The sequence below is a fragment of the Acipenser ruthenus genome, chromosome 1 (assembly GCF_902713425.1).
Source record: "Acipenser ruthenus chromosome 1, fAciRut3.2 maternal haplotype, whole genome shotgun sequence".
NCBI lineage: Eukaryota > Metazoa > Chordata > Actinopteri > Acipenseriformes > Acipenseridae > Acipenser > Acipenser ruthenus.
In genome coordinates this window covers 13566559-13592541 of record NC_081189.1, presented here as the reverse complement: position 1 = coordinate 13592541, position 25983 = coordinate 13566559, and the positions used below count along the sequence as shown (strand labels likewise).

The 25983-nt window shown below is 40.3% G+C and overlaps 1 protein-coding gene across 8 annotated transcripts in view; it reads right to left on the bottom strand.

The window, feature by feature from the left end:
- LOC117404047 (electrogenic sodium bicarbonate cotransporter 1-like) overlaps window positions 1-25983 on the bottom strand; it is a 97639-nt gene that overhangs the window by 61182 nt on the left and 10474 nt on the right. For all 8 annotated transcript variants that reach the window (XM_059005219.1, XM_059005290.1, XM_059005418.1 and 5 more), the window contains exons 3-4: window positions 20868-21044; window positions 186-321 (exon numbers count right to left, since the gene is read on the bottom strand). In XM_059005219.1, the coding sequence (XP_058861202.1) occupies window positions 186-321; window positions 20868-21044 (313 nt within the window). The remainder of the gene's footprint in view (window positions 1-185; window positions 322-20867; window positions 21045-25983) is intronic.

Below are 25983 nucleotides of genomic sequence, written 5' to 3'. Positions count from 1 at the left end.
CAACAGCACATAAGGTCTTCAACCAAGAATTTCACAAAGATGGCTTCTTCAGACAGTTATAATAGTTTGCTGCTATACAGGTTTAAACTGCAGCCCTGATTTTACAGCATTGAAACTGCCTCACCTCAGCGGTTCATTGAAATTGGAGCTTTTAGCTATTAGCTATTAGTATTGTTTCTTGTTACCGTGCTGTCTCCTTCCATTCCATTTCTTGTCCATCTACAGCCAACAGTTCATCCAGTTCTGTAAAGAGCTGAGGGGGAGCCGGGCTGTCATCCTCCTCCCCCAGCATGAAGCGAATCCTCTCAGCTGCAGGGGAGACTAGGAAAGAAAAGATACTGCGGTTTACTGCCTGGGAAATGATGAACGAGGTTCGGCTTTTCATCTTTCCCTCTTCAGCACTGTCGTTCGTTTCCTTGCAGGATGGCAGCTTTGTCTTTGACATGTCTTTAAATATGGCAATTATAGTTAAGTCAGTGCAATGAAGGGCATTTGAAAATTAAGCTTTGAGACCCAGTAGTTCAGAGGAACTTGCTACTAGTTAGATGCCCAAGAAGAGTTTAAACCAATCTGTCCCAGGTAAAGAAATACGGATCAAATCCACCCACTTTTAGTGCCCTCCTACATCACAGGGAATCCACTTCTTTATTGGACTTCAGTCTAGCTTGGCTCTATGCCTTTAAACCCCTCATTAACAATTAGAAAATGTTTAAACAAAACTGTGTCTATTCTTTACAAGAGGGCTTTACCCTTCATTCCTTTGTTTCCTAATTTGAATATTTAGTTACGCATCACTGTACATGAAAAACAGAGTTCAATACTGTTGATAAAACTTTCACACTCTAACCTGTTCATATACAGAATTAATATGTATTATTTAGAACTGGCCCTACATGGCAGTTTTGCATGCATATGTTGCAGACCCTCTCCGGAACATTTTCATCCTTTTTATTTTTTTATTTTGGTATATAGTTGGGTGAGCCAAGGTTATTACTCTGATCTGATGCCACTGCATAAAATACCAAGGGACCATTCATGGTCCCGGAAGAACTAAACCCATGATCCAAGATGGTATTGGCACCGGTAGGGAAAGCTGACATCACTTTTTGGAACACAATACATTTTATTAAAAAAAGAGGTCATCATCAGACAGCATTGCCATGCACTGCTGTGAGGGTATTATATGAATCTGTGAAACAGCCTCAGACGCAGCGGTTTGCAAGAGGAACATCCTGCCGAAATCTGGGTTGTGCAATACTGGTTTATCGCACAGCATATTCTTGAACACTATTGCTGTCACATGTAATCGTGGTAAGTGACAAGCCATTTTACCTGTTGCTAGGATATGAGCATTTCAACAGCCATAACAACTTTAAGAAATAAGGTTTTACGTAAAAATACATTTTTTATGAATGTATTTTATAACAGTGCTAAAATTAGGCCTATGTCCCTCCCACGCTCACATGACCAAATCCAAGACGGCCGCCACATAGTAGAAAAAACTCATTTTTAGCCAGGCAGCCATCCCTGGAAAAACTGGAATGTTGAAGGATTAACATTTTGGACTTATTTTACACTATCTAATATATTTTCCCAAAAAAATAAATAAATTATATATATATATATATATATATATATATATATATATATATATATATATATATATATATATATATATATATATACTGAGCATCAAAAGAAACCTATCACATATATTTGAGCATCAAAAGAAACTTATCACTTATATTTGGATAAAATTCACAAGATGTGATCGAAAAGTGACAAACTCTGTTTTAGAGCAGATGCAGTGACTTGCTATTGTGCTGATTAACAAGTGGCATCATGAAGATGCTGCAAAATGATCTGTCGATCTTGGGCAGGTGTTGTGACTCTTGGTCTCCCAGTTCATGGCCTGTCATTGACAGAGTGTGTCTGGTTATACCGTCTCACCAGGTTTGAAATTGCTGGCTGTGAGCACCCAAGACGGCGAGCCACAGTACGCTGCCCTAGTCCAGCCTCCAACATGCCGATTGCACGAAGGCGCTGCTCTTGACAGATGTGGCATATTGGTTTTTTTCTGTGATTTTCTTTATTGCTTTTATTCAAGTTCGCAATTCAACAGCTGAAATCACTCCATATCCAGTGTCCAATCAACTGTCTCACAAATTAGGTGATTAAGTGCATATGCTTCAGTCATAGTCACTCAAGCGTGTCATGGTCAAGGATGAATGATCGAGTGATTAAAAAGAAACCAAAAACATTTTGTCAATGTTCATTTATATACCATTTATAAATGTGTTATAATAGTGATAAGTTTCGTTTGATGCTTGGTATATGTTTTTGATGTTTTTAGGTTACACAAAGTTACCCCTAGTGAATCAATAGTGGGGTCTCCTACTTGGGTCAAGGTAACCCAGTTTGATCTTATTGATGTCAGACAACCTGCAATGCACATATTTTCATGAGCAAGAGGGTGGGAGGAACAGACTGATGGGACTTTGTACCCAGTACCTATCTAATGACCTATATCAGGCTTTAAGAGGACAGCCAGGAACCCCAATGAGTAATAATCATTTTGTTTTGATGGAGGTTGGTGGTATTTATCATCTTTCTACGTAGAAAATCTGAAACTGATTTCTTGAAATAATGAAATATAATATTAATAAATTGATTAAGTCTATTGAAATAATGTCACTGTTATGAAATAATAATAATAATAATAATAATAATAGGGCAGCAGTGTGGAGTAGTGGTTAGGGCTCTGGACTCTTGACCGGAGGGTTGTGGGTTCAATCCCCAGTGGGGGACACTGCTGTTGTACCCTTGAGCAAGGTACTTTACCTAGATTGCTCCAGTAAAAACCCAACTGTATAAATGGGTAAAAATAATGTGATCTCTGTATAATGTGAAATCTTGTAACAATTGTGGATGAGGGCGTCTGCTAAGAAATAAATAATAATAATAATAATAATAATATCCTGGCAAGATAACATTTTATAAAACCGAAAGTGACTGTAGTAATTTTGTTTCTCGATCTGAACTGCTTGTCTCTATCCTGTCAGTTAGATTGGAAAAAAACGCCAGCGAAAAACTCCTTTCAGCATGTCTTCCTTTTTTATTGGTAAAGTTTTGCTTAATAAATAGTAAATCGTGACTAAAGATATAACTGATAAGATTAAAGTTGACCTGATGTGTATTGCCTCTTTTTCACCACCGCCTTGTTTCCTTGTGTTGGTGGGGGGATGACTGTTTAGCAATTTAAAAAAAAAAGTTTCCCTAATCTGGGATTAACGGTAAATTTTAATACTACTGATTGACAGATTTATTTTTTAATATAACATATATAACATATCGAGATGTTCTCTTTATTCAATGGCCAAATAAGGATACAAAAATGTACTCAACAAGTGTTATTGCTGTGCTTCTGGGAAATGTGTTTTCAAACCAAACAATCATTTTAAACAGGACAGTTAGAAACATAAATAGAATGTCCTCTGCAGTGCTGATTAGATCAGCACGTACCAGTTATAGCAAAGGTACGCAACCAAACTTTCATCACGGGCCGCACATCCAGAAAACTAATCTAACCTCATGTTTATAGAGGGCCGCACATTACTAAAGAATAACCTATGAGTTTTACTCTTAGCTGCAATATACATAGGCATCCTGCCTCTTAATTTTTTAATTCAACACCACGCTTTACTCGTACCTCGCCACTTATTACCAATACCGAAGGGATGAAAAACATTAAAAAGACTAGTGGATGACTCGACACTGTCGTTTTACGTGACTGATTACTAAAACGACTGTGCTGTACCATGCACTCTGGGACTGCTATTACTCCCAGTTTGAGTATCTGCTCAAATTCCTCTTTGGCCACCTTCCTTTTTGCTTCCGGAAGGTGGTAGGGCCTCTGACAAACTTGTGCCACAGGCTCCGTATCAATATAGTGGTTGGCTACGTGTGTTAGCCCCGGAATGGGAGAAAACCCATCAGAAAAAACGCTGTTAGAGCTTGCACTTGACATCTCTGTCCCTTACCAGGGCTGGCAGACCAGGACCCAGGTCTGTGATGTTGCTCGCTGGTACAATTAACAAACTCTCCCTCGCCTGCCAGGGCTTCAGGAGGTTCACATGGAAAATGTACTTCTCTCTCCTACGCTCTGACTGGCAAACCTCGTAGGTATTAGCCAGGCCGACAATACACAACATAGTATAAAAACAGACATACAAAAATGTACGAATAAACTGTTCCTACTATAAAGGAGATCCACTGACACAACTCCTGTACATGTACATTTGTTGGGATCTGTCCCTGTCACAGCATCCACAAAACAAAAACATCTACGTAACCTGTAGCAGCCAGCTTGACCCTAGTTAGTCCAACTAAATAACAAATGGAAAAAGATAATAAATTCCTTTGTATTTTCCATTTGCTTGTGAATGCACCAAATTGTTGGGGTACATTTTAAACAGGTATTCTACATTTTTAAACAAAACTTTATTTATTCTTTACAAGAGGGCTTAGCCTTTTGTTCCTCTGTCTCTTAGTCTGAATATTTAGTTAGGCATCGCTGCATTGTTGTTTTAAAAATGAAACTTTCCCACTTCAATATGTGCAAAACCAAATAAATGATTTGTCACAGGTCTTTAATATTTTAACCAACTTATTCTATTCACACTGGCTAAAAAAACAAACATATACACAATTAATAACTTATTATTTAGAACTGGCCAGAAATGGCAGTTTTTCATGCATAAGTTGCAGACCCTGTCCGGGACATTTTCAGCCTTTGAGTTTTTTTCTCTGGCCAGCCCAGTTTACCGCTCTGATCTGATGTCACTACATGACGTACCACAGGATCATCCCTGTCCCTGGAAGAAGTAAACTCAGGATGCACACCGGTATTGGCACTGGTAGGCATCACAATAGTATTTTTTTTAAAAAGAGGTCATCTTCAGACAGCATTGCCATGCACTTGCTGTGAGGGTATTTAAAATACTACCAAAAAAGTAAAACATCTAAAAGCACACAACCTGAAGTAGCCAACTTGACCCTAGTTTTCACTGTGATTGCATCATGTTGGTGGTGTATATTTTAAACAGGTAAATTCAGAAGATTATCCGGCGACTAAAATCCATAAAATATCATTCTACACTGGACCGCTGTTTCTTTTTTATTTTTATAAATAGTCCCTTTATTAGTTCAAATAGTCCCTTATTAGAGGATCACGAATGTCTCAATCCAATGAAGGAATTTTCCAGGTCAAAGCTGTTGCTTGATTGGGCAGGGGTGTTCTGTAAGTATAGATCATGTCCTTAGAGCAGGTTATGTAGAAGGTCACTGGCAGATTAAAGAAGGTTGCATGACATGCACTCACAAGACCAAGACCCCCGCACGTCACTTTTAGGTTGTTCTCTCATTGTTCTTATTTTACTCTTATTAAATCCTTGGGATCTTCTAAAAATGACAAGACACACTTTTGGGATCAATCAGCTGCAAAGGATGAGCACCGATGGGCTGAATAGCTATCTACTTTTCTTATGTTGTTACATTAGCATTTTACAATTTTTGCTCTCTCGTCATTACACTTTGTCCTCAAGGTTAAACTCATCATTTTACCGTCTCTGCCAATGTGCTCATGATGATAGCCATAAATAAATGTTGTTAAACATAACATGTTATGACACTGTGCAAAAAAAAAAAAAAAATGGAGTATGATCTCTTAACGACACTATCTTCTTGTTTTGATCTCACTGGGAAATTTAAATCTTGACAGATGTCGCAGCAAATCAGCTTGAAGGCAATTAAAATGACAGATGTGCAAGAAAACGTCAATGGCTTATCTGAGGATTATTTTCCAGCAATCTGCTTGGGAAAACACGTCATCAATATAGCCTTTCTAACTTGTGTGTTTGTAAAAAGTCTTTACCAAGAGAAAATCACAGGAGAAGCACGTTTGTAAGGCAATCTAGTCTAATCAAAGTTGAGAGTGTACTTTCTCTTGTACAGCAAAGAGTGTGCAAAATCATACTCTAAACATCCACACAGACAAAATTACATTATCCCTTTTTCTAGCTCCTTCAGGATAGATTCCATTCAGTCTTGCCCCATAAGACCTTTTACTCAACGTCATGGAGCCTGAACAGTAATGTGACCCGGAGACCTCTGGTACCACCCGCAGCAGCTCAGCCTTTTAAGGCTCTTTGTCATTGACTCTTGCTATATTTATGTTGGCATTCAAGGCTTTTCAGTCATGCAGGTCTTGTTTGTAACCTAAACTGCTCAAAAAATGTTAGATCATTATGTGTATTTTTCCTCTTTTAAAATACAAGTGATGTAGTGACCTATATCACGTTTTAAAAACTGTTTCACAACGGCGTTCCTATTTGAAAATCACGCTGCAAATTAAAATGGTTTCAATTCTGATATAGGATTTAATTAATTAGATACCTAGTAATCCGCTTTTTATTCAAAACAAGTCTGAAATAAGATGAAATCAGCAAATAGGCAGGAGATGTAATTCCATGATGAAAGGGTTGCTTTTATCCTTCGGGACTCTGCTTCTCCAAAAGGTGAACTTTTTTTAATATAAAATCATTATGAGGATAAATAAATGTACATGCAAAATAGATTTTTCAGAATGACATCCAATTAAAAGAAAACTTAATAATTAACCTGCTAGTGATTAGATGAACTTAAGCCACACACACACAGACACACAGACACAGACACAGACAGACACAGACACAGACCAATTATTAAAACCGTGGCCCCAAGAAAAGATTTGCTATCCTGCTTCACTATCACCTGTTCCACAGTGTATTGATGACACTGGGACACATTCAAACAATAATGAATACCACTGCCATATATACACACCAATACAGAGACAAGAGAGCAGATGTACTACCAAAAAAAAACACACATTAGGTGGATAATTAAATGTAAATGCCAAATTGATTTTAGATAATGACACCCAATTAAAAGAAAACTGAAAAGTAAACATGGCGCACACACGCAAAACACAAATATCCTGGTGTATTAAAAACATATGCTAGAGTTACATGTTGTTGATGTGTATCAGTTTATAGATAAAAACAGCATTCATACTTAAAAATACAAACATGTTTAATCCACAAAGGATCATAAAATGATTTGTTGGCGTAAGGCCCATGATATACAATACAGAGGTTTTCAGTGTATAGTACTGTACGTGGCTACAGAAGAGCTTTTGGTGGCTTAACACTCAACACAAAGATTTAAAGAGAAAATGGGAAAGATATTTTAAATGTATGCAAAAGCTGTCCAAGGATCAATCAATTTACTCAGGTATTTTGAGACTTATTTTGTTAACTTATTTTGTGTTCTTAGCTGAAGACTTAGCTGCACTCAACTTAAAATTTGACCTAATATATAAATCCCACAGTCGACTTTTTAAGAAAGTTCCTGTGACGGGGTACCCCCGCCCCGGGGTGTATTTTACTCGCAGCACTGTTGCTGGCCTGCGTCTGTGGATGCGCTGTATCCCACTCTAACACCAAGTGTCACACAGTGGCTTGTGTGGATGACGTCAGACCCGGAAGAAATAACCAACAACAAAGGCCAGTACTGTGGTGTGAGACGCAAATGTGTTTGTTTCTTTATTAATCAAAAATAAAGGGTTTACACAAAACAGGAACAAACACTGAACTCCAAAACAAAATGGCACAGTGGCCAAAACAGACAAACAAAACAAACAGACACGGAAAAAACAAGTATGGTGCTGGTGTTAAACCAGCACACAGCAATTGTTATGATTTTTTTAAGCTTTCCTTCGCTTTACCTCCTGACCCTCGTTACGCCTCCGAACACACTAACCCCTTTCTCACCTGTGATCACCTTATTTATACACCTGTGGCTGGAGCCTTAATTAATCATTTAATCATTTATTCAATTCACAGCTCCAGCCACATTCCCACGTATTTTTACAGGGAGATTTTAACTGCCTCCCTGTCACCACTATTCCACACACACACATAAACCCACATCCCCGTGCTCACATACCAATATACATTAACTCCCCCGTGATACATAACCCAGACTATACAAAATAAACCAAAAATACACCCAATGGCAGGGGTACCCCGTCACAGTCCCTAAATAATTTTGAGTTTTATTTTAAAAACATGCCATGTAAAACTTGAAAGATTTAATATTTATGATCTTGACATTAAACAATGCAAAGCTGTTCATATCATATTATAAACCAGATGTTGCACAATGGGTGGCATATAGACAGCTATTCATAGATACAGCTAAACACCATGCAACCAACAACTGCATTCCTGAAGGATGGTTCACTCTGTCTCAGAACACCACATTTTCAATCATTTGTGGATACAGTATTTTATAATGATTTTTTCCCCCAAAAGCATGAAGTCTGCTCCTGTCTTAGCAGAACATGAAATATACTCCCGACATATACAATGCAATACAATTCACATTTCTATAGCTCATGTGTTTAAATACCTCTTTGTTTCTTTTTCAGAACCAATGGTCAGTCGCTTTCTGAATACTAAAAACAATTCTATTGTAGCCTTATTTCATTTACTGAGATGGATGGGTTTTGAAGATGCAAAGTGTGTCCAGAATAGTTTAATTATGCTGAATGGTGAGGTATGAAACACTTTGTTGTTTGGTAAATGCTGCACCACTATGCTTGTTGCATGTTAAATATATTTGAAACAGACTGGCTTTATTAGGCATACTTAATACTGTAGTATCAAAGACTTTGATCATTAGAGAGGATTATTTTGGAATTAAAAAGGATTATTAGATGTGATTTCTTCAATTCCACAAAAATATAACTTGTATGTGAGTGCTTAGTTGTACTAAACCCTAATGATCTTCTAATGACTGTATAACAAGCCACAAGGAATATGCCAAGTGGCCCAGAAAAGGATCCTCTTTGCATTTTTGTGGTCGAGGTTTATTACTTATTACTTGAACACATGATTTAATAATAAACTTTAATGACAGTGCAAAAGTCATACCAGGAAAATACCATCATGTGCATGAACTGAAGTTCAAAGCAGGGTCTTGGAAAATAGAAACAGAGCCACCCACTTATATTAACTTAAAGAGTAAGTAGTGTGGTTCCAAAGAATATAGCGTTGCAGGGCCCCACGTGCTGCTCCAGCTGTTTAAATAACGTACCTGTTATTTTTCTTTTCATTGTTAACATCCTGACAGCTTTTTACACTGACAACTTTAAAGTGTTTCAAAGCTCTTTTCGAAATGTCCGCTCTAGTGCACTGATAGTGTAAGGATTATTACCCACATTGTCAAAAAGGTAACACAGCAAAACTAAACCTTTTGCTAAAAACAAATGCATCCCAAGAAGTGAAAAGCTGATATGGAATTTAAAAAGTTGTTGCGTCAATCTGTTAAATTACATTGTGTAGACCTAATAAAAAAATAAATAATTATGCTAAACTGACTAAAAAGGCTAATGCAATCGTATTGAAAGGAAATAAAATGTTATTTGAGGTCCCGAACCAGTGTGAAGCTGCAAAACAAGCGAAGGGAAACTGCAGACGTATCTGGAAGTGTTTTTTTTTTTTGTCTGATTACTTTGTTGCTGCATTCTAAATCAGCATATTGACTGAATTCAAGTGTAAGGGCCTTGCGATAGTCATATGTATTATAGCAACAGGTTATAATAAACCATCGAGGAGGCTGTGTGGTCAAGTGGTTAAAGAAAAGGGGGTCCCCGGTTCAAATCCCACCTCAGCCACTGACTCATTGTGTGACCCTGAGCAAGTCACTTAACCTCCTTGTGCTCCGTCTTTCGGGTGAGAAGTAATTGAAAGTGACTCTGCAGCTGATGCATAGTTCACACACCCTAGTCTCTGTAAGTCGCCTTGGATAAAGGCGTCTGCTAAATAAACAAATAATAATAATAATAATAATAATAATCATACTAAATGAGAACTTTGCGTATGTTTTTTGGGGGGCTTTCGACAGTTGTATAATACATTGGTATGAGTGATGCAATTACACTGAATTTAACTTATTTGTCATAGTTTAAAAAACAAAACATGTGTAATTATGGTATGTTCCGTTACCTTGGCTGCACAAATCCAGTTTGTTTTTTCTGTTTTAAACTTTAATTTTGGTTTTACCGAAAACCAACGGGACATGAAAAACAGCTGTAAGAGTGGATAAAAAAACGAACTGATCGTAACTGACTTGTATCTATCGAAATGTACCCTGGGTCAGGTCAGACACGACATACGCATTACAGCTCTCAACATGGCCTCCACCGATCAAACGAGTGTGCCTCAAACTAGGGCTTGATTATCTTGTGAGAATTCAGACATATCAGGCAGCCCATATGGTGAGAAAGGAGGAAGATCATCACCAGGTCTCGCCTCCTGATCATCATTAATCACCCACATTGAATAATAAATCATCTAAAAGTATTTCAACCATCTGATCTCGCTTGCATGTTCTCTCTCGCTATGGCACTGTTGTTGCTACCTTATGTAGGTCTGACAAATGTCGTAACAAAGGAATGTCGTAAACAACTCGCAGCACGAAACAAGGCTTGAAACCAGGGTACATTTCAAACATGCCAAGGTACCAAACAATAGCTTTGTCTAAACTTTGATACATTTCAATTGTACCCCGGTCGACAAAGACTCAATCTGCCATTTTTTGGAGTACAAGTTTTTAAATTTAGGTCACCCGTTAAGTGCAAAAAAAAGTAGTTTAAATATGAAATCTGATAGATGTTATTCACACATTTGCTACTAACCAACTGAATGATAAGTCAAACACATTTCAAACTATTGGTCTACTTTTCAATGTACTGTTGAAAGGCTACTCTTATGTAAGAGCACACAAAATAGAATGCCCATGGGAAACAACAAGTATAGAGAATGCTGCAGGGATAAACAGCATTGCGCCATGTTGCAACACAAGACCTATTTATTTTGGTTTTCTGTAGTATTTGGAGCACAACTCGAGGCCAGGATCCAGTGCCACAATGTAGTATTGAAACACTGCCTAGTACATTCCTTCGACTGTGGTATCTAGAAACTATCTGATCCCCAACTCTTGCAGTTGCTAGGGAGAAAGGGGTGCAATGTGGGTAAGTAACAGAGAGAAATAGCAGGAAAAGGAAAGATATAAATGAAAATGGCACAGTTCAAGTGAAATTGAAAGGGATGTGTACTGCAGCCAAGAATCATGCCCATACAAAGAACACTTTGTCTGTAGCGTTAAACACATGGGAAACTAAAAGAGCATTAGCTGCCAAAAGCAGCTTAGCTCTGCTGTCATTATTAGCTGCATTAGTGGTCTCATAGTTTCAGCACATTTTTCTATCACTTCTTAATATTTAAATCTCCTAATGTTTTAATGACTTGACTTTGATGACTTGAAAGGATTACATGGTATTTTTTATTCTTTTGCAAGACTAAAATCCTCTTTAGCAATTCATGCATGCCGGGATATTCCAACACAGAATATTAAATCCAAGAGATATGACTTAACACCCTACATACACTTTCACCTGTCCAAATGAACTGCATTTACTTCTAATTCTATATATCTAATGTTGTACAGAAAACACTGTTGGACCAGTTTGCCTTCTTGTATATACCGATAACTGTAACGAGAGGAATTTCTCAACAACTTGGTGATCCATAATCATTCTTTTAAAATGAGCCCATTCCTCCTCATTGACATTGTGCTTCAAGAGGAGGGTAGCCCATAGCATCCAGGCTGGGGGTGACTGCTCACTTTTCATTGATACAACGTATGTACAAATAACCCCCTGTCCATCCAATTCGGAACATTAGGAGAAAGTGTTTCATAATGAAAACAAGTGTGAAAGTTATAACCTCCATGACGCTGTCATGGACTGCAGATAAAATACTTCTAGAATGCCACAGATTTGAGAATGTCCTTGTGTACATACTGTACAAGGAACATCAACAACTCCCCAGTAATGTTGTTGAAGCTGACACCCTGGGATCCTTCAAGAAGCTGCTTGATGAGATTCTGGGATCAATAAGCTACTAACAACCAAACGAGCAAGATGGGCCGAATGGCCTCCTTTCGTTTGTAAACTTTCTTATGTTCTTATACAAGGAGGAAATTATAACAGGTGTTGGTATGTACTAACAAGAAGGTGAAACACATATTAAAATAATAGCAAACTTAGTTTCATTAATCACTTCCAGGAACTACTTGATTTGTCCTTGCCTATCTTACATACAACGTTAACTACATTTTATATTTTAATCATTTATTCTATTTTAAATGAGTCGTAAATGCACTGTTAGTTATTTATCAAACGATATATGATTTGTTTATAAAGTGCTTGAATTTTGCTTGATTTACTGGTGAAAGGCAAACTAAAATCTTATTTAACCCAGGCACATTATTAATGATGACATACAAACACCACACTAACTGTTTTTGTGAGAAATATCTTGGCTAAATAATTAAAAGCTGGCACAACCAGAATGCACATTAAACCTTATGTATAGAGTGCAAATCAACAAAGTTTACTAAAAAGCACTGCAAAAAGGGGCGACATGCAAAGGTTGTAATGACCTCTTTTCAGCTAAAAGCTTGCTTACCTGGATTTAGGTTTTGTACAATGTATGTTTAAAATTACATTGCGTCAAAACAAAAGCTATAGAAAAAAGGGCACTAGTTTTCATGTTTTAAATAACTTGAATATACTTTGTCAGTATGATGGAAAATACAAGCACATGGGATCAGCTGGTCTTGGCATCTCCAGTGTTCACTTAGCAAGGGTGATAGACTATTGCAGCAGTATTATTAGCAGCACTGGTACTGCACAAATTAGATATTTCATAGAAATGTTATGTTCACTTAAAACGAAAGCCACAAAATGCACTTAGATAGGGTACATTTATAATTAATATCAATGTTGTGGGCCTAACCGATGTGAACAGGCCTACTGATAAAAGTTTGTTTAGGGTCCACCAGGGACACAGTTTCATCAGAAATGCAAACAGATTATTAGACATGTTATGATACTCTGATATCACCTCGAAAAAAGAGACAGAAAATGAAATCTAAAGAAAGTAGTAAACTTTACAGGGGTGACTTTTTAAAGCCTTTTTGCTCCAACACAAACTTTCCACATTTTTCTGAAAGTTCATTAAAGCTAATGAGTCCTTACAAACTTAGGACTACAGTACTCACATGCCCTTAAATGAAATGTCAGAGTTGTTTATATCCAATTTCCAATACTATGTCCTTCTGTCAGATAGGAGAGACATATTGAGTAAGAGTCTCTATATATCAACACATTTGTTGATACCGGTTGTAAATAAATACTATAAATCCTTCAGTCCCTCTCAGCCAATCAAAGAGCCCAGTTCATACACAATACAGTAAATCTTATTTGGACAAAATTCTGCCACTGGCAGAAACTCTTTTTCATTGCGACAGTACAATGATATTGATATTTCTTGCTGTACATTTAACTAAAGATGATTTATCAATCAGTTAATATAGTTGACCCAGCCTCTGATTGTGACTGTTCTGTTGATCTTATAGAACACGTTGGACAACATCTTATAGAACACATTGTACAACATCTTATAGAACACGTTGGACAACATCTTATAGAACATGTTGGACAACATCTTATAGAACACGTTGTACAACATCTTATAGAACACGTTGGACAACATCTTATAGAACACGTTGGACAGCATCTTATAGAACACGTTGTACAACATCTTATAGAACATGTTGGACAACATCTTATAGAACACGTTGGACAACATCTTATAGAACATGTTGGACAACATCTTATAGAACACGTTGGACAGCATCTTATAGAACACGTTGTACAACATCTTATAGAACACGTTGGACAACATCTTATAGAACACGTTGGACAACATCTTATAGAACACGTTGGACAACATCTTATAGAACACGTTGGACAACATCTTATAGAACATGTTGGACAACATCTTATAGAACACGTTGGACAGCATCTTATAGAACACGTTGTACAACATCTTATAGAACACGTTGGACAACATCTTATAGAACACGTTGGACAACATCTTATAGAACACGTTGGACGACATCAACTTTAGAGAAGGACAGCCATTTATGTGGCGTATAAATGGCAAAATAAGCTCAAATGAATGCTGAGCTAATAAAAGGTGGATTACTGTATCTGGTTTGTTGAACTGACACTTCTCCCTAGTAAAAATACTAATTCTTAGTTTAGGCAGAGAAGAGCTTTCATTTGTATCAGTCTAGGATTACTGAATATGGGTCTACTGATAAGCAGTCTCCAGTGTAACAATTATACAGTATGGAAATGTGTTATCTTTTTTTGTTTAAATGATGATGTAGACAAAGCTGCCATGAACCCATGTGGCTTTAAACATAAGAGTGGGAAAGCACAATTGGGACCCAAAATAAAAAGCCTTGCTGTGGTAGTTCTGGGTTTTCCAAAGGTGTCTCTTATAGTCGGACTCAGAGACATTGCAGAGGTCTGCATTTATGCAAACTGGTAAATATAAGCATACAAACCTACTGCAAACGTAATGTGGGAATCTGCTGTGAGAAATTGAGGGATTGCAGTCGGAACGCTACACAGACGCCCAGGTTTTATTTACTATATTTACAGGGACTGCAACACAATTGCAGTTGGAATCAGTGGTAATTCCTAGGGTGGGGTTGTTGAGTAGACCATGTGGCTATACCAACACTGGTACAACACACAGGCAGAAGTACACAGTGTAATGGAAATATGAAGTACAAAAAAAAAAAAAACAGCTAACCAATACAAAACCTATCCAAAACAGAGGCCAATCACTGCTCCCCCTATAAGGGAGGGCCCGCTTCAGAAACCTTCACCCTGATGCACCCTCAAAATACTTTCACAGCATCTCCTGAGCTATTTCCTATTATCTTTTATATGTAAGAATCCCAGTTTCACACACAGTAATCGCTTATTTCTATCTGTGTTTTGCTCACCCTGGTTCAATACACATCTGCAGACATTCACCTCGGGCTTCTGGAACAAAGCAAGTAGCTTTCCAGGGCTAACTAATACTCAGTAAGCCAGTTAGCACCTGGCCACATTCCACATATGTTTTAGAAGGGATGGGATTCTAACCCCAGCCCTGACATATTTAACAAACACTTTTTACAAAACCCCAAAAAGGAAATACACTATTTACGTGTGCAGGGCCTCAGCCCTGCTCCACCTACAATGCAGTGTCAGTACACTGCCCTACCACTATGAATGTGGCAGATTTAAAATAGAACTACCACCCAAGCATCAAAGAAAAGTTTAAAAGTGAAACGATTTCACTTGCATGCGTACTCTAAAATCAGTTTCATCTGTAAAATGTAGCCTCCACTGGAAGGAGCTTTACTATACTCAGCCATACACAGCCCAGAAAGCGTACATCCTTTCTGTAAATAGCTTCAACATTTTTTAAAACCTGCTTTCTTTCTAGACATACACACAATTGCTCCAATGATATAACATCTTCTTTAAAAAATAGGAAACTGTATTCAATTGTATTTAATATTGAGCAAATAGATTATATGAACTGTTAAAAAAAAGTTTTAATTCAGTAAAAGATGACTTAAGACAAGAAAAATTTACAATGTAAAATGTGGTCTTGTTATTCAGTTCAATGGAAAAAAAGCTTCAAGGTTGGTGGCAATAAATATTTTATAAAGAAATCTCTGATCCTCTGTGTCCTGCTGGTTTAATCGCAAGGACCATAATCACAGCAATGGGAACGATAATGAGAAGTCCATGACCTATCCACATGCAGCGTAGGCCAATTAATATCTAATCCTGAACATGCACCTTCACCGCAGTCTGTTACCATGTGAGTCGAGGGCTGTGATGTAATGATTGATGAAATATGGGAGTCTTTTTCCATGTATGTTTGATGTATGTTTGAATAACCGGTTGCAAAATTGAATATTGCCTCAATCTATTTACTCTAAAACCTGTTTTGACTGGGATCTACACTGAACATAAAATAACATTCAAAGAAAGAAAGTATTAATGGAGCTTCTCCCACCCATACCCCACCTCTCATTCAAGATATTTACATCCTGCTGATTGAGTATTTGTTATAGATTACCAAGATTGAATGGGTTTCAAGAAAGCAGGCCACAGATAGCATAGTTAAAATGGCAGGTATATTATTTTTTGTAGCAGGAGTAGTATTACCTGTATTTTGTATTTTATCTTGCTCTTAATTGTATTAATACTTGTACTGCTATTCTTGAAATGTATTTTTGTTTACGACTGTAAGTTGCCCTGGATAAGGGCGTCTGCTAAGAAATAAATAATAATAATAATAATAATAATAATAATAATAATAATAATAATAATAATAATAATAATAATTACCAGGGATTATAGAACATGGTACAGTAAAAGTATATATAGTATAGTGTACATTAAATGTATTCATGAAACACACACACACTATGCTTTACAGTAACTCCTTTCCCATTACAAAATGTTTCACCAGGACCAAAAATATTTTTGTAAATGTTTTACATCAGAATAAGACAGCCAGGTTGTGGTGAATATGAGTTAAACTACTGCAATGCAGGGAAGTCCACTAGAGGGCTTCAGGCCAAGTGTGGCCTGAAGAGCTACAGTAATTGGTTTGGCCAGGACTTGTTTGTGAAGGGGTGTTGAGGGGTGTACAGGTGTGACAGTAAGTAGTTGACTTATGAGCACTTCATATTGCACATTGTTATTCATTAGATGAGGGTGGTCTACAGCATCCGGGCTGGGGGTGACTGTTCACTTAAATATTAAAGTCTGACTCTTATGTGTTTCGAAGCTCTTTTTCTAGCAGGCCGAGGGCCAGCCTTGAAGTGTGCAAGTTCTCCAGAATGCCATTCTTTTGGCAGAATAACCCCACAGCACATATAAAAGCCGGGCCTTGTGTCGTCGCTTAAATTGACCGGTTTATTGCTGGATCTCTAATAGGTCTGCCAGATCAGGAATAAAAGAGCCAAGAAAGAATATGGAGAAGGAAACCATGGAAATAGACGGTACCATCAAATAGCCCTATTATTATTTTTTCGTTAACATTTTCACATCTCTTAAAAAGCCTTACAGACTTACTCATCAGCTGCAAAATACTCATAATACTAATAATCCCTAATAAATTAGCATCAAAAAAGTGTGAAAATAATGATTCTAATTATGATTATTTTCCTTTAGGGATGTAGTGTTCTGTTTTGTTTTTACACAGAGATATTTTTAACTTTCCATTGTTTTGGCAAACCCGGATTGCTGGTATTCAACAATTATTTAATACAACAAACATCCTGTTTAAAACTGGACCTTAACAATCTGTAGCTAGATAATATGGTATGTTGCTAATTTATTAGATTTTATTAAAAAACATTTTGTTTCTTTATGTATACCACTAATACAAAATGAATGGAATACATAATAAAAAGTAACTGAAAAAACAAACAGCTTCATCAAACCTCTCATTAGAAACAAGTACATATTGAGACACAAAGCAGATTTATTTTAAGAATTAGGGTAGCTTAGCTAATTCTAACCTCTGGCTGGAGACGCTAACAGTTCTAGAAAGGATTACCGTGGGTTATCTTTTAAATTAAGGAGGCTGCCCCATGTCTGCGGGAGACAAACAGCCCGTGTAGTGAACGCCTTCCACCTTCAGAACTGAAAGAACAGCTGATTTCCCCACTTGCCTTTCCCATAGAAACTGACAACAGTGAATTGTTAGCTGTGCTTCTGCCAGTGAGTGTACAAGACAAAATGCTCTCATTTACAATCAGCAATGCTGAAACCGAGAGAAGCAGGGAGAACCGTTATTTGCTTATTTTGTTTTGTGTTTACTTGTAGTAGTCAGATAGTGACATGTTTGGATTCCTTATCATTTTATGAATTATCATATAGACATCAACTAAAAAAAAAGGGGCATCTGTAATACTAATGAAGCAAAACAGACAAAACGAGAGGTATGTGTTGATGATGTTAGGCTTAATTTATAAAGGAGCAAAGTTTCACTTTAAAACTCTCATCACTTGTTTGCATCTAATAAAATCAACTCCTGATATTCAACATATTGCATCTACGAACAGCCTGTGGTATTACATTATACTGAAGTAATAAAGCAAAGTACAGTTTGTACATAGAAAAGCACTTATGATATTAACAAGACACTTGAGAGTTTAAGTAGCGAGTTCTATGAAAGGAGTTTAAAATCTTCAAGAAGAATGTGTAGGCATATTTCTGATGCTGCATTGTTTACTCTCCCGGAAATGTTGAATAAAACATGACGGCCTACTTGTTGGACCAGGTTCCTAAATGTAAATGTAGGCAATCAGAAGCCAGTGTGTGCGACTGCTGTCCCCTTAGTAAATGATATGATGCATCTCAAGGGTTTTATCCTGGAGAGTTAAATAAATAAATACAGACATTATTTATATACAGGAATTCAAACAAAGACCTTAATGCACCAAGGCTAATAATCATCGCTCTGTGCTTGCAAATCTCTTTAAAGCATTCCTGTCTGTAGAACTAGATAACACCAGGGAAGGTCGAATATTAAGAATTTAAACCAGTGGTGAGCATGTGGCCCTCCAAGAGCCCTCCTGCAGCCTCCTGCAGGGATGCTTAATTAGGTAAAGCCAGGAAGCAAAGCCCAAGGCCATGTATGCTCTGAATGGGAAGAGTCATTTACTTGTTAGAAATGACACCTTCATTGGGAGTGTATCAAAACTCATTAAGGGCGATGGTAAGTTTGCCCTGTCCTCTCTCAAATGTTGATGGACCAAGAGAGATCCATGGGTATGCCAAATTTTAGAAGTCTGCCAATATGCTGTACAGTGGTCTCCAACCCTGGTCCTGGAGAGCCCCTATCCAGCAGGTTTTATAGGTGCCTTTACATCATCAGTGGCTAAAGATCTGGAACACCTGTTAATCTTGACTAATTGGTTCAATGAAGTAACAGAGATTGGTTGAAACAAAAACCAGCAGCCACAGTAGCTCTCCGGGACCAGGGTTGGAGACCCCTGCTGTACATGAATCCAAAAAGCAAGATTAAATCACTGGTTTAAAAATGTTGTGGGAAAAATCAGATAAATAGCAAACTTGCTATCAGTATTTAATGCATAGTGGCTAGATATTATCTGACTAAAGAAAGTCCTGTGACTTGTCTGAAGCCTCATCCTCTCCCCAAGATAAGATCCATATAGATTTGCAGCAGATCTAACAGATACAGTAAATGGCTATAGATCAACTGTGAAACTACAGATTAAGATGCATTTTAATAAAGCAGAACATAAAGCCAATGTCCCAGATGCCCAATTGTATGTATGCCATGATTCATTACTGGTGTTCAGCATCAAGATTGTTTCAGTAATCGAAGATGTTTCTTACAGAAGATGTTTCTTTTATAGTTCTGCGGTTATCACAACATATTAAGGCAATGTTACATAATTGAATGCTGTTTATAAAATGATTATAACACAGCAGATAAATACAATTCATGTACTTGTCAAATGTCATAGCTTTTGACATTATGCAGTGAAGTCAAACACTTTTAAGATACAATAAGATTACGACAGTTTTATTTGCAGTTAGTGGTTTTATGAAGTTTTAAAGTTAGAAAACTATAAGATTTGGAAATCTGCAGATTTATATTATCTTAACACCGAGTTTCAGTTTTTCATTTTAAAAAGACAGATTTGATAGATTTACAACATTATGCTGACTATCGTTCTCTTATTCCATCCTATTTCTACACCCCTTTCCAAATGTAGTACCTTATAGCTTATGCAAAAAAAATGAAAACATGTTGAAACCATTTAATATAAACCAAGTGCTAAAAAGAAGTTTGTTTTAACATTGACATGTCAAAATCTTTGACCATTTCTCTTATTGAAATAGCATTTGCTCACCCAAAGAATCTCCCTGTTATTGGCCCTCCTTCACTCTCCCGTACACATACACACACACACACACACACACACACACACACACACATATTAATTTATATTTTTTCAGATCAAATCTTATTTAACTCTCTCTTGACCATGATAGTCTGGGATGGTCCTTTAGGAACTCAGGTTGTGTTGCAATATAACACGCACCCTTTTACAAATATTGGGATCCATTCTATATCTTATATTTGAGGTTTGCAGTATACTTGGGTTATTGTAGTCTATATACTGTCATATATTTGACATGTTAATACACAAGAGGTGTACTTTACACAATAGGTGTGTTGGCTGCTTTCTTTTATACAAAACAAACAACTTGTTTCCAATTTCTATTAATTCAAAATCAGTACTGAAGAAGACCAATAGAAAAAACTGACACATAAAATTGGGGCCTTACATTAATCTTTCTCTATAGTCGTAACCTCCCTTTCTCATATAGCAGGACATGCAATACTGAAATTTTAATTTCTCAGTTACATAAAATGCCATGACTCAATAAAAGCAGCCTCAAACTTGCTCAGCAACAAACCCGCCCACAGCCATTGGCTAATAACCATGCACAATGCCAAGCATCAAGACATCCAGAACCATTTGTATGGTTATTATTTGCACTTCGAGTTTCATTCATATCTGTCTAAATACTCTCATCAACCAGCAGAAAAGACACAGCTATCTGTTTTGACTGAGTGGAGTCAGCAACCCCTTTAGTGGAAGGCTGCCCAGCACGGATAGCCAAGGGCCCTTTTCAATGAGTGAAAAAAAAGAAACGTGTCTCCCCCTGTTCAGTCATAAAAGGTTCCAGGCTTTATTTGGACCGACACACATTTTGCAGTACTTACTGAGTGGTCTGAGGATGCTATTGCTGGTCTCATCATTTTCCACATCCGACTTGTCAGAGGCATTTTCCGTCACTTTCTCTCTCTCTCCTCTATCCTTGTGTCCCACTCTCCTCCTGTGGCGTCTTCGTCTCCTGTAGCTTTTGGGCACATGCACACCAATGTAGATGGTGTGGTGTCCTGCAGAAAAGGTGTGGACAGATTAAAATAAACCATTCTAGCTGAACAGTCTTATTACTGTATTCACGCCTGTATGAAAAAAAAACAAAGATACAAGTTGGCATCAGTTAGTGACTAGGCATCCTTTGTTAGATTCATTTTAAAATACTGTACTTCTGTGGGACACAAAAAGTCTTTTCGGAATTTCTCTCAGCTCTTCTTACAAAGTGCTTACATTGTGTATATGTGATGCATCTATTTTGGGTATATTGGTGTGGCAGTCTGGCTCGCAGTGGTGAGTGTGATGACGTCACGGACCAGGAAGTAACTGAATCACAAACAATGGATGTGCGGATGAAGCTGAGTGCTGCGGCACTCAGCGTATTTATTAATAAACAAAACAAAAAGATTTAACAAAACACAAAACAAAAGGGCACGAGGGCCAAACGAATGAACAAACAAACAAGTTAGTGATGTGCTGGGTAATCCAGCACGTTTTAGCAATTGTTTTTTTAAATGTTGCTTTCTCTCTCCTCTCTCCCGTACTCTCCTCTACACTCAGCAACAAGTGCAGAGAGCTGCAGGTTTATATACTCTGGCCGAGGGATTAACTAGTTGTTAATTATCTTATTATCCCTCGGCCAGAGTCTGCACGCGTTTGGTAAGGATGCATGCAGCTAGTTAAATAATCAGTAGCTGATCAGCCATGCATCCTCACGGGGTTTTTAAATATAATAATAAAAGACGCGGCGCTTTTACCCGCGTCGCAAACAAAAATACAAATAATAATAAATAGGGGCGGGACACTCCGCCACACATGCCCCCCCTTGTGCGCAGCACACATGGCCTTTTCGGCCACCTCCCCCCTTAGTCCCCAAAGTCCCGGTTAGCAGTCCCGGGGCAGGAACAGGGGCAGCAACGGACCAAAGGTGGCGGCCACGGTGGGATGTCCTCCTCCCACCCAAACAGCTGTAGCGTTCCAATGGCCAGCGCACCGGCCGGCTCCTCTGGCCAAAAAATTTTTGGGGGTTGTCTCCAGACCTGCCCCCCCTTCTTCATGGCCGGCAGCTCCCCTCCTTGGGGCTCCGGCCACCCTTTCTCCTGCAGCGAAATTGCTGCGGGGGAAGCTGGTCTCCTGACCTCCCCCCCCTTCTTCATGGCTGGCAGCTGCCCTTCACGGGGCTCCAGCCACAGTATTTCCTGCCGCGAAAGTGCGGCTGGGGGAGCTGGTCTCCTGACCTCCCCCCCCCTTTTCCATGGCTGGCAGCTCCCCTTCATGGGGTTCCAGCCATAGTATTTCCTGCCGTGAAAGTGCGGCTGGGGGAGCTGGTCTCCGGACCTCCCCCCTCTTTTCCGTGGCCGGCAGCTCCCCTTCATGGGGCTCCAGCCACAGCATTTCCTGCCGCGAAAGTGCGGCTGGGGGAGCTGGTCTCCTGACCTCCCCCCCCTTTTCCGTGGCCGGCAGCTCCCCTTCATGGGGCTCCAGCCACAGCATTTCCTGCTGCATGGCAGGACTGGTAGTGACCCCAGGCAAAACAGGCCCCTCGGGGGGCGACGGCAGCTGCAGCAGCGGACCCTCGGGGGGCGACGGCAGCAGCAGCAGCGGACCCTCGGGAGGTGAACTCGGGAGGGGAGCCCCTGGCCATGGAGTTGGCAGCGGGAGCTCCACTTCTCCCTCGTTCCCTGTAGCTGGTGGCTCTCCAGGCGATGCGGAGCAACAGGCAGCCCCAGGCGATGTGGAGCAACAGGCAGCCCCAGGCGATGCGGAGCAACAGGCAGCCCCAGGCGATGCGGAGCAACAGGCAGCCCCCGGCGATGCGGAGCAACAGGCAGCCCCAGGCGAAGCGAGGCAGGCATCCTTGGGCGAAGCGAGGCAGGCATCCTTGGGTGAAGCGAGGCAGGCATCCTTGGACGAAGCGAGGCAGGCATCCTTGGGCGGTGCAAGGCAGGGCAGGAGCAGTCCTTCCCATGAAGGTGGATGTGGAACCAGCAGGTATTCACCCTCTGCTGGTGGAGGTGGGAGGGGAAAGCAGTCCTCCCACGGCGGTTGAGGCAGAACCAGCAGGCATTCACCCTCTGCTGGTGGAGGTGGGAGGGGCAAGCAGTTCTCCCACGACGGTGGAGGCGGAACCAGCAGGCATTCACCCTCTGCTGGTGGAGCTGGGAGCGGTAAGCTGTCCTCCCACGGCGCTTGAGACGGAACCAGCAGGTATTCACCCTCTGCTGGTGGAGGTGGGAGTGGTAAGCTGTCCTCCCACGGCGCTTGAGACGGAACCAGCAGGCATTCACCCTCTGCTGGTGGAGGTGGCGGAGGCAGAGGCAGCTCCTGCTGCTCTGCTCCTGGCGGTGGAGGTGGCAGCTCCTGCTGCTCTGCTCCTGGCTGTGGAAGTGGTGGAGGTGGCAGAGGCAGCAGGTATTCTTCCTCTGCTGCTGGAGGCCTAGGTTCTGGACCTGTGGGCTTCCCCCCCCTGGGCGCTGGATGCACGGGCTCCCCCCTTCTGGGCGCTGGATGCACGGGCTCCCCCTTCTGGGCGCTGGATGCACGGGCTCCCCCCTTCTGGGCGCTGGATGCACGGGCTCCCCCCTTCTGGGCGCTGGATGCACGCGCTCCCCCCTTTCTGGGCGCTGGATGCACGCGCTCCCCCCTTCTGGGCGCTGGATGCACGCGCTCCCCCCTTCTGGGCGCTGGATGCTCGCGCTCCCCCCTTCTGGGCGCTGGATGCACGCGCTCCCCCCTTTCTGGGCGCTGGATGCACGCGCTCCCCCCTTCTGGGCGCTGGATGCACGCGCTCCCCCCTTCTGGGCGCTGGATGCTCGCGCTCCCCCCTTCTGGGCGCTGGATGCTCGCGCTCCCCCCTTCTGGGCGCTGGATGCTCGCACTCCGCCTCTTCATATTGCGTGGGGCATATGGCCAACGTGTGCCCATATGCCCCACAGCCAGGGCACAACTCCGCCACGAGGTTCACAATGTAAACCTCACAGTCATCCTCACCGATCTCCTCCTGCTGCTGCGGTTGCTGTTGCTGCAGCCTACCTCTCCCCCTTCTCTTCCTGCTCCTTCTCCCTGCCTTCCTCTCCTGGGCCAATTCCTCCTCTTTGAGGCAGGTGAGGCAGGTTTCCTGATCCACCTGCGGCGATGGTATGGCCTTCAGGTGGATCCACTCCTCCGCAATCTCCACCTCACCTCGATCAAAGGCCTGCACAAAGAGGGGGTCTTCATATGGGCACACCTCAGGGAGGTGCCCATACTCCAGGCAGGCGAGGCACCATGTAGCCCCTCCTTCCTTTAACTCCCTCTGATGCGCATGCCACCTCTCCATGTAGGCGTCCACTTTATCCATTTTTTTTTTTCAAACACAAAAAAACACTATTTGAAAAAACGAACACAACAAAAAAACTTCCTTTGCTGTTCCTGGTCCGGCTGTTGGAGGCGTTGTTTGTCCCACGCAGGACACCATATGTGGCAGTCTGGCTCGCAGTGGTGAGTGTGATGACGTCACGGACCAGGAAGTAACTGAATCACAAACAATGGATGTGCGGATGAAGCTGAGTGCTGCGGCACTCAGCGTATTTATTAATAAACAAAACAAAAAGATTTAACAAAACACAAAACAAAAGGGCACGAGGGCCAAACGAATGAACAAACAAACAAGTAAGTGATGTGCTGGGTAATCCAGCACGTTTTAGCAATTGTTTTTTTAAATGTTGCTTTCTCTCTCCGCTCTCCCGTACTCTCCTCTACACTCAGCCTCGAGTGCAGAGAGCTGCAGGTTTATATACTCTGGCCGAGGGATTAACTAGTTGTTAATTATCTTATTATCCCTCGGCCAGAGTCTGCACGCGTTTGGTAAGGATGCATGACTGTCAGCTAGTTAAATAATCAGCAGCTGATCAGCCATGCATCCTCACGGGGTTTTTAAATATAATGATAAAAGACGCGGCGCTTTTACCCGCGCCGCAAACAAAAATACAAATAATAATAAATAGGGGCGGGACACTCCGCCACAATTGGGCATGGGTTTGCAACGATTCAGCAACAGTGAACTAACTTGCAGAGCTGGTGCGGAAAAAAATTAAGATGGTATTGCTTTTAATTAGTTATTGGATGTCTCTAATGTGTTGCATTTCCCAGCATTTTAAATCTATGTAGATACATATGAACCAACTAGGAGAACAGGATTCACATACACAAAACATATCACACAGAATGGAGGCTCAAATTATGTCTAAAAGAATAGAAAGCAATGGTTACAGAATAGCTTGCACTGGCTCTTAATAATACAATTTAGCAGCCCTGTGGCAGTCAGAAGCTTTAATCGTGTGGCTTTCATCCATGTCAAAGGAAATAAGTATACTGTACACTGTAGAATAATTGCATTACAATGCTAACCTGGTGTAATAATACATTGATACTGAATGTAGACAGAAGTTGCTTGCTAGGTAGGTGCTTCGATATCTAAGATTGCACAAATGTCTGAAGCAGCACGAAGCGGTCTAAAAAGTGACAACTATATTGACCAGATTGGAGAACAGATTTTACTGCAGGTTTCTACACCCCTACTTCCCTGAAGAAACGCAAGGTAGTAACTGATGATATATGAGGAATGGTCCTGTATCCATTAACACCAATGTGAACACCTTGTTGAATAAATGCCATCCTGGTTACAACCTATTGATAGTGCTATGGCAGGTGTTTCACGTTTTATACTTGAGAAAGTAACACAGAGTTTACAGTTCGGCATTGACTGACGTCAGTTATTCTCTTGAGAACCCTCTATGTTTACTCTAGGAGGGGCAATGTAAAACAAGACGGTGAAGTCAGGAATTGGGTGTCAATTGTTTCCTTTCGGACTACTGGGAGGGGATTTCAGTAATTTGCCACAAAGTAAGGATGTAAATAAATGCCAACCACTTCCCTAATGCAATGTATACAGGAAACTGCTAAGTTCTGACAGGAAAT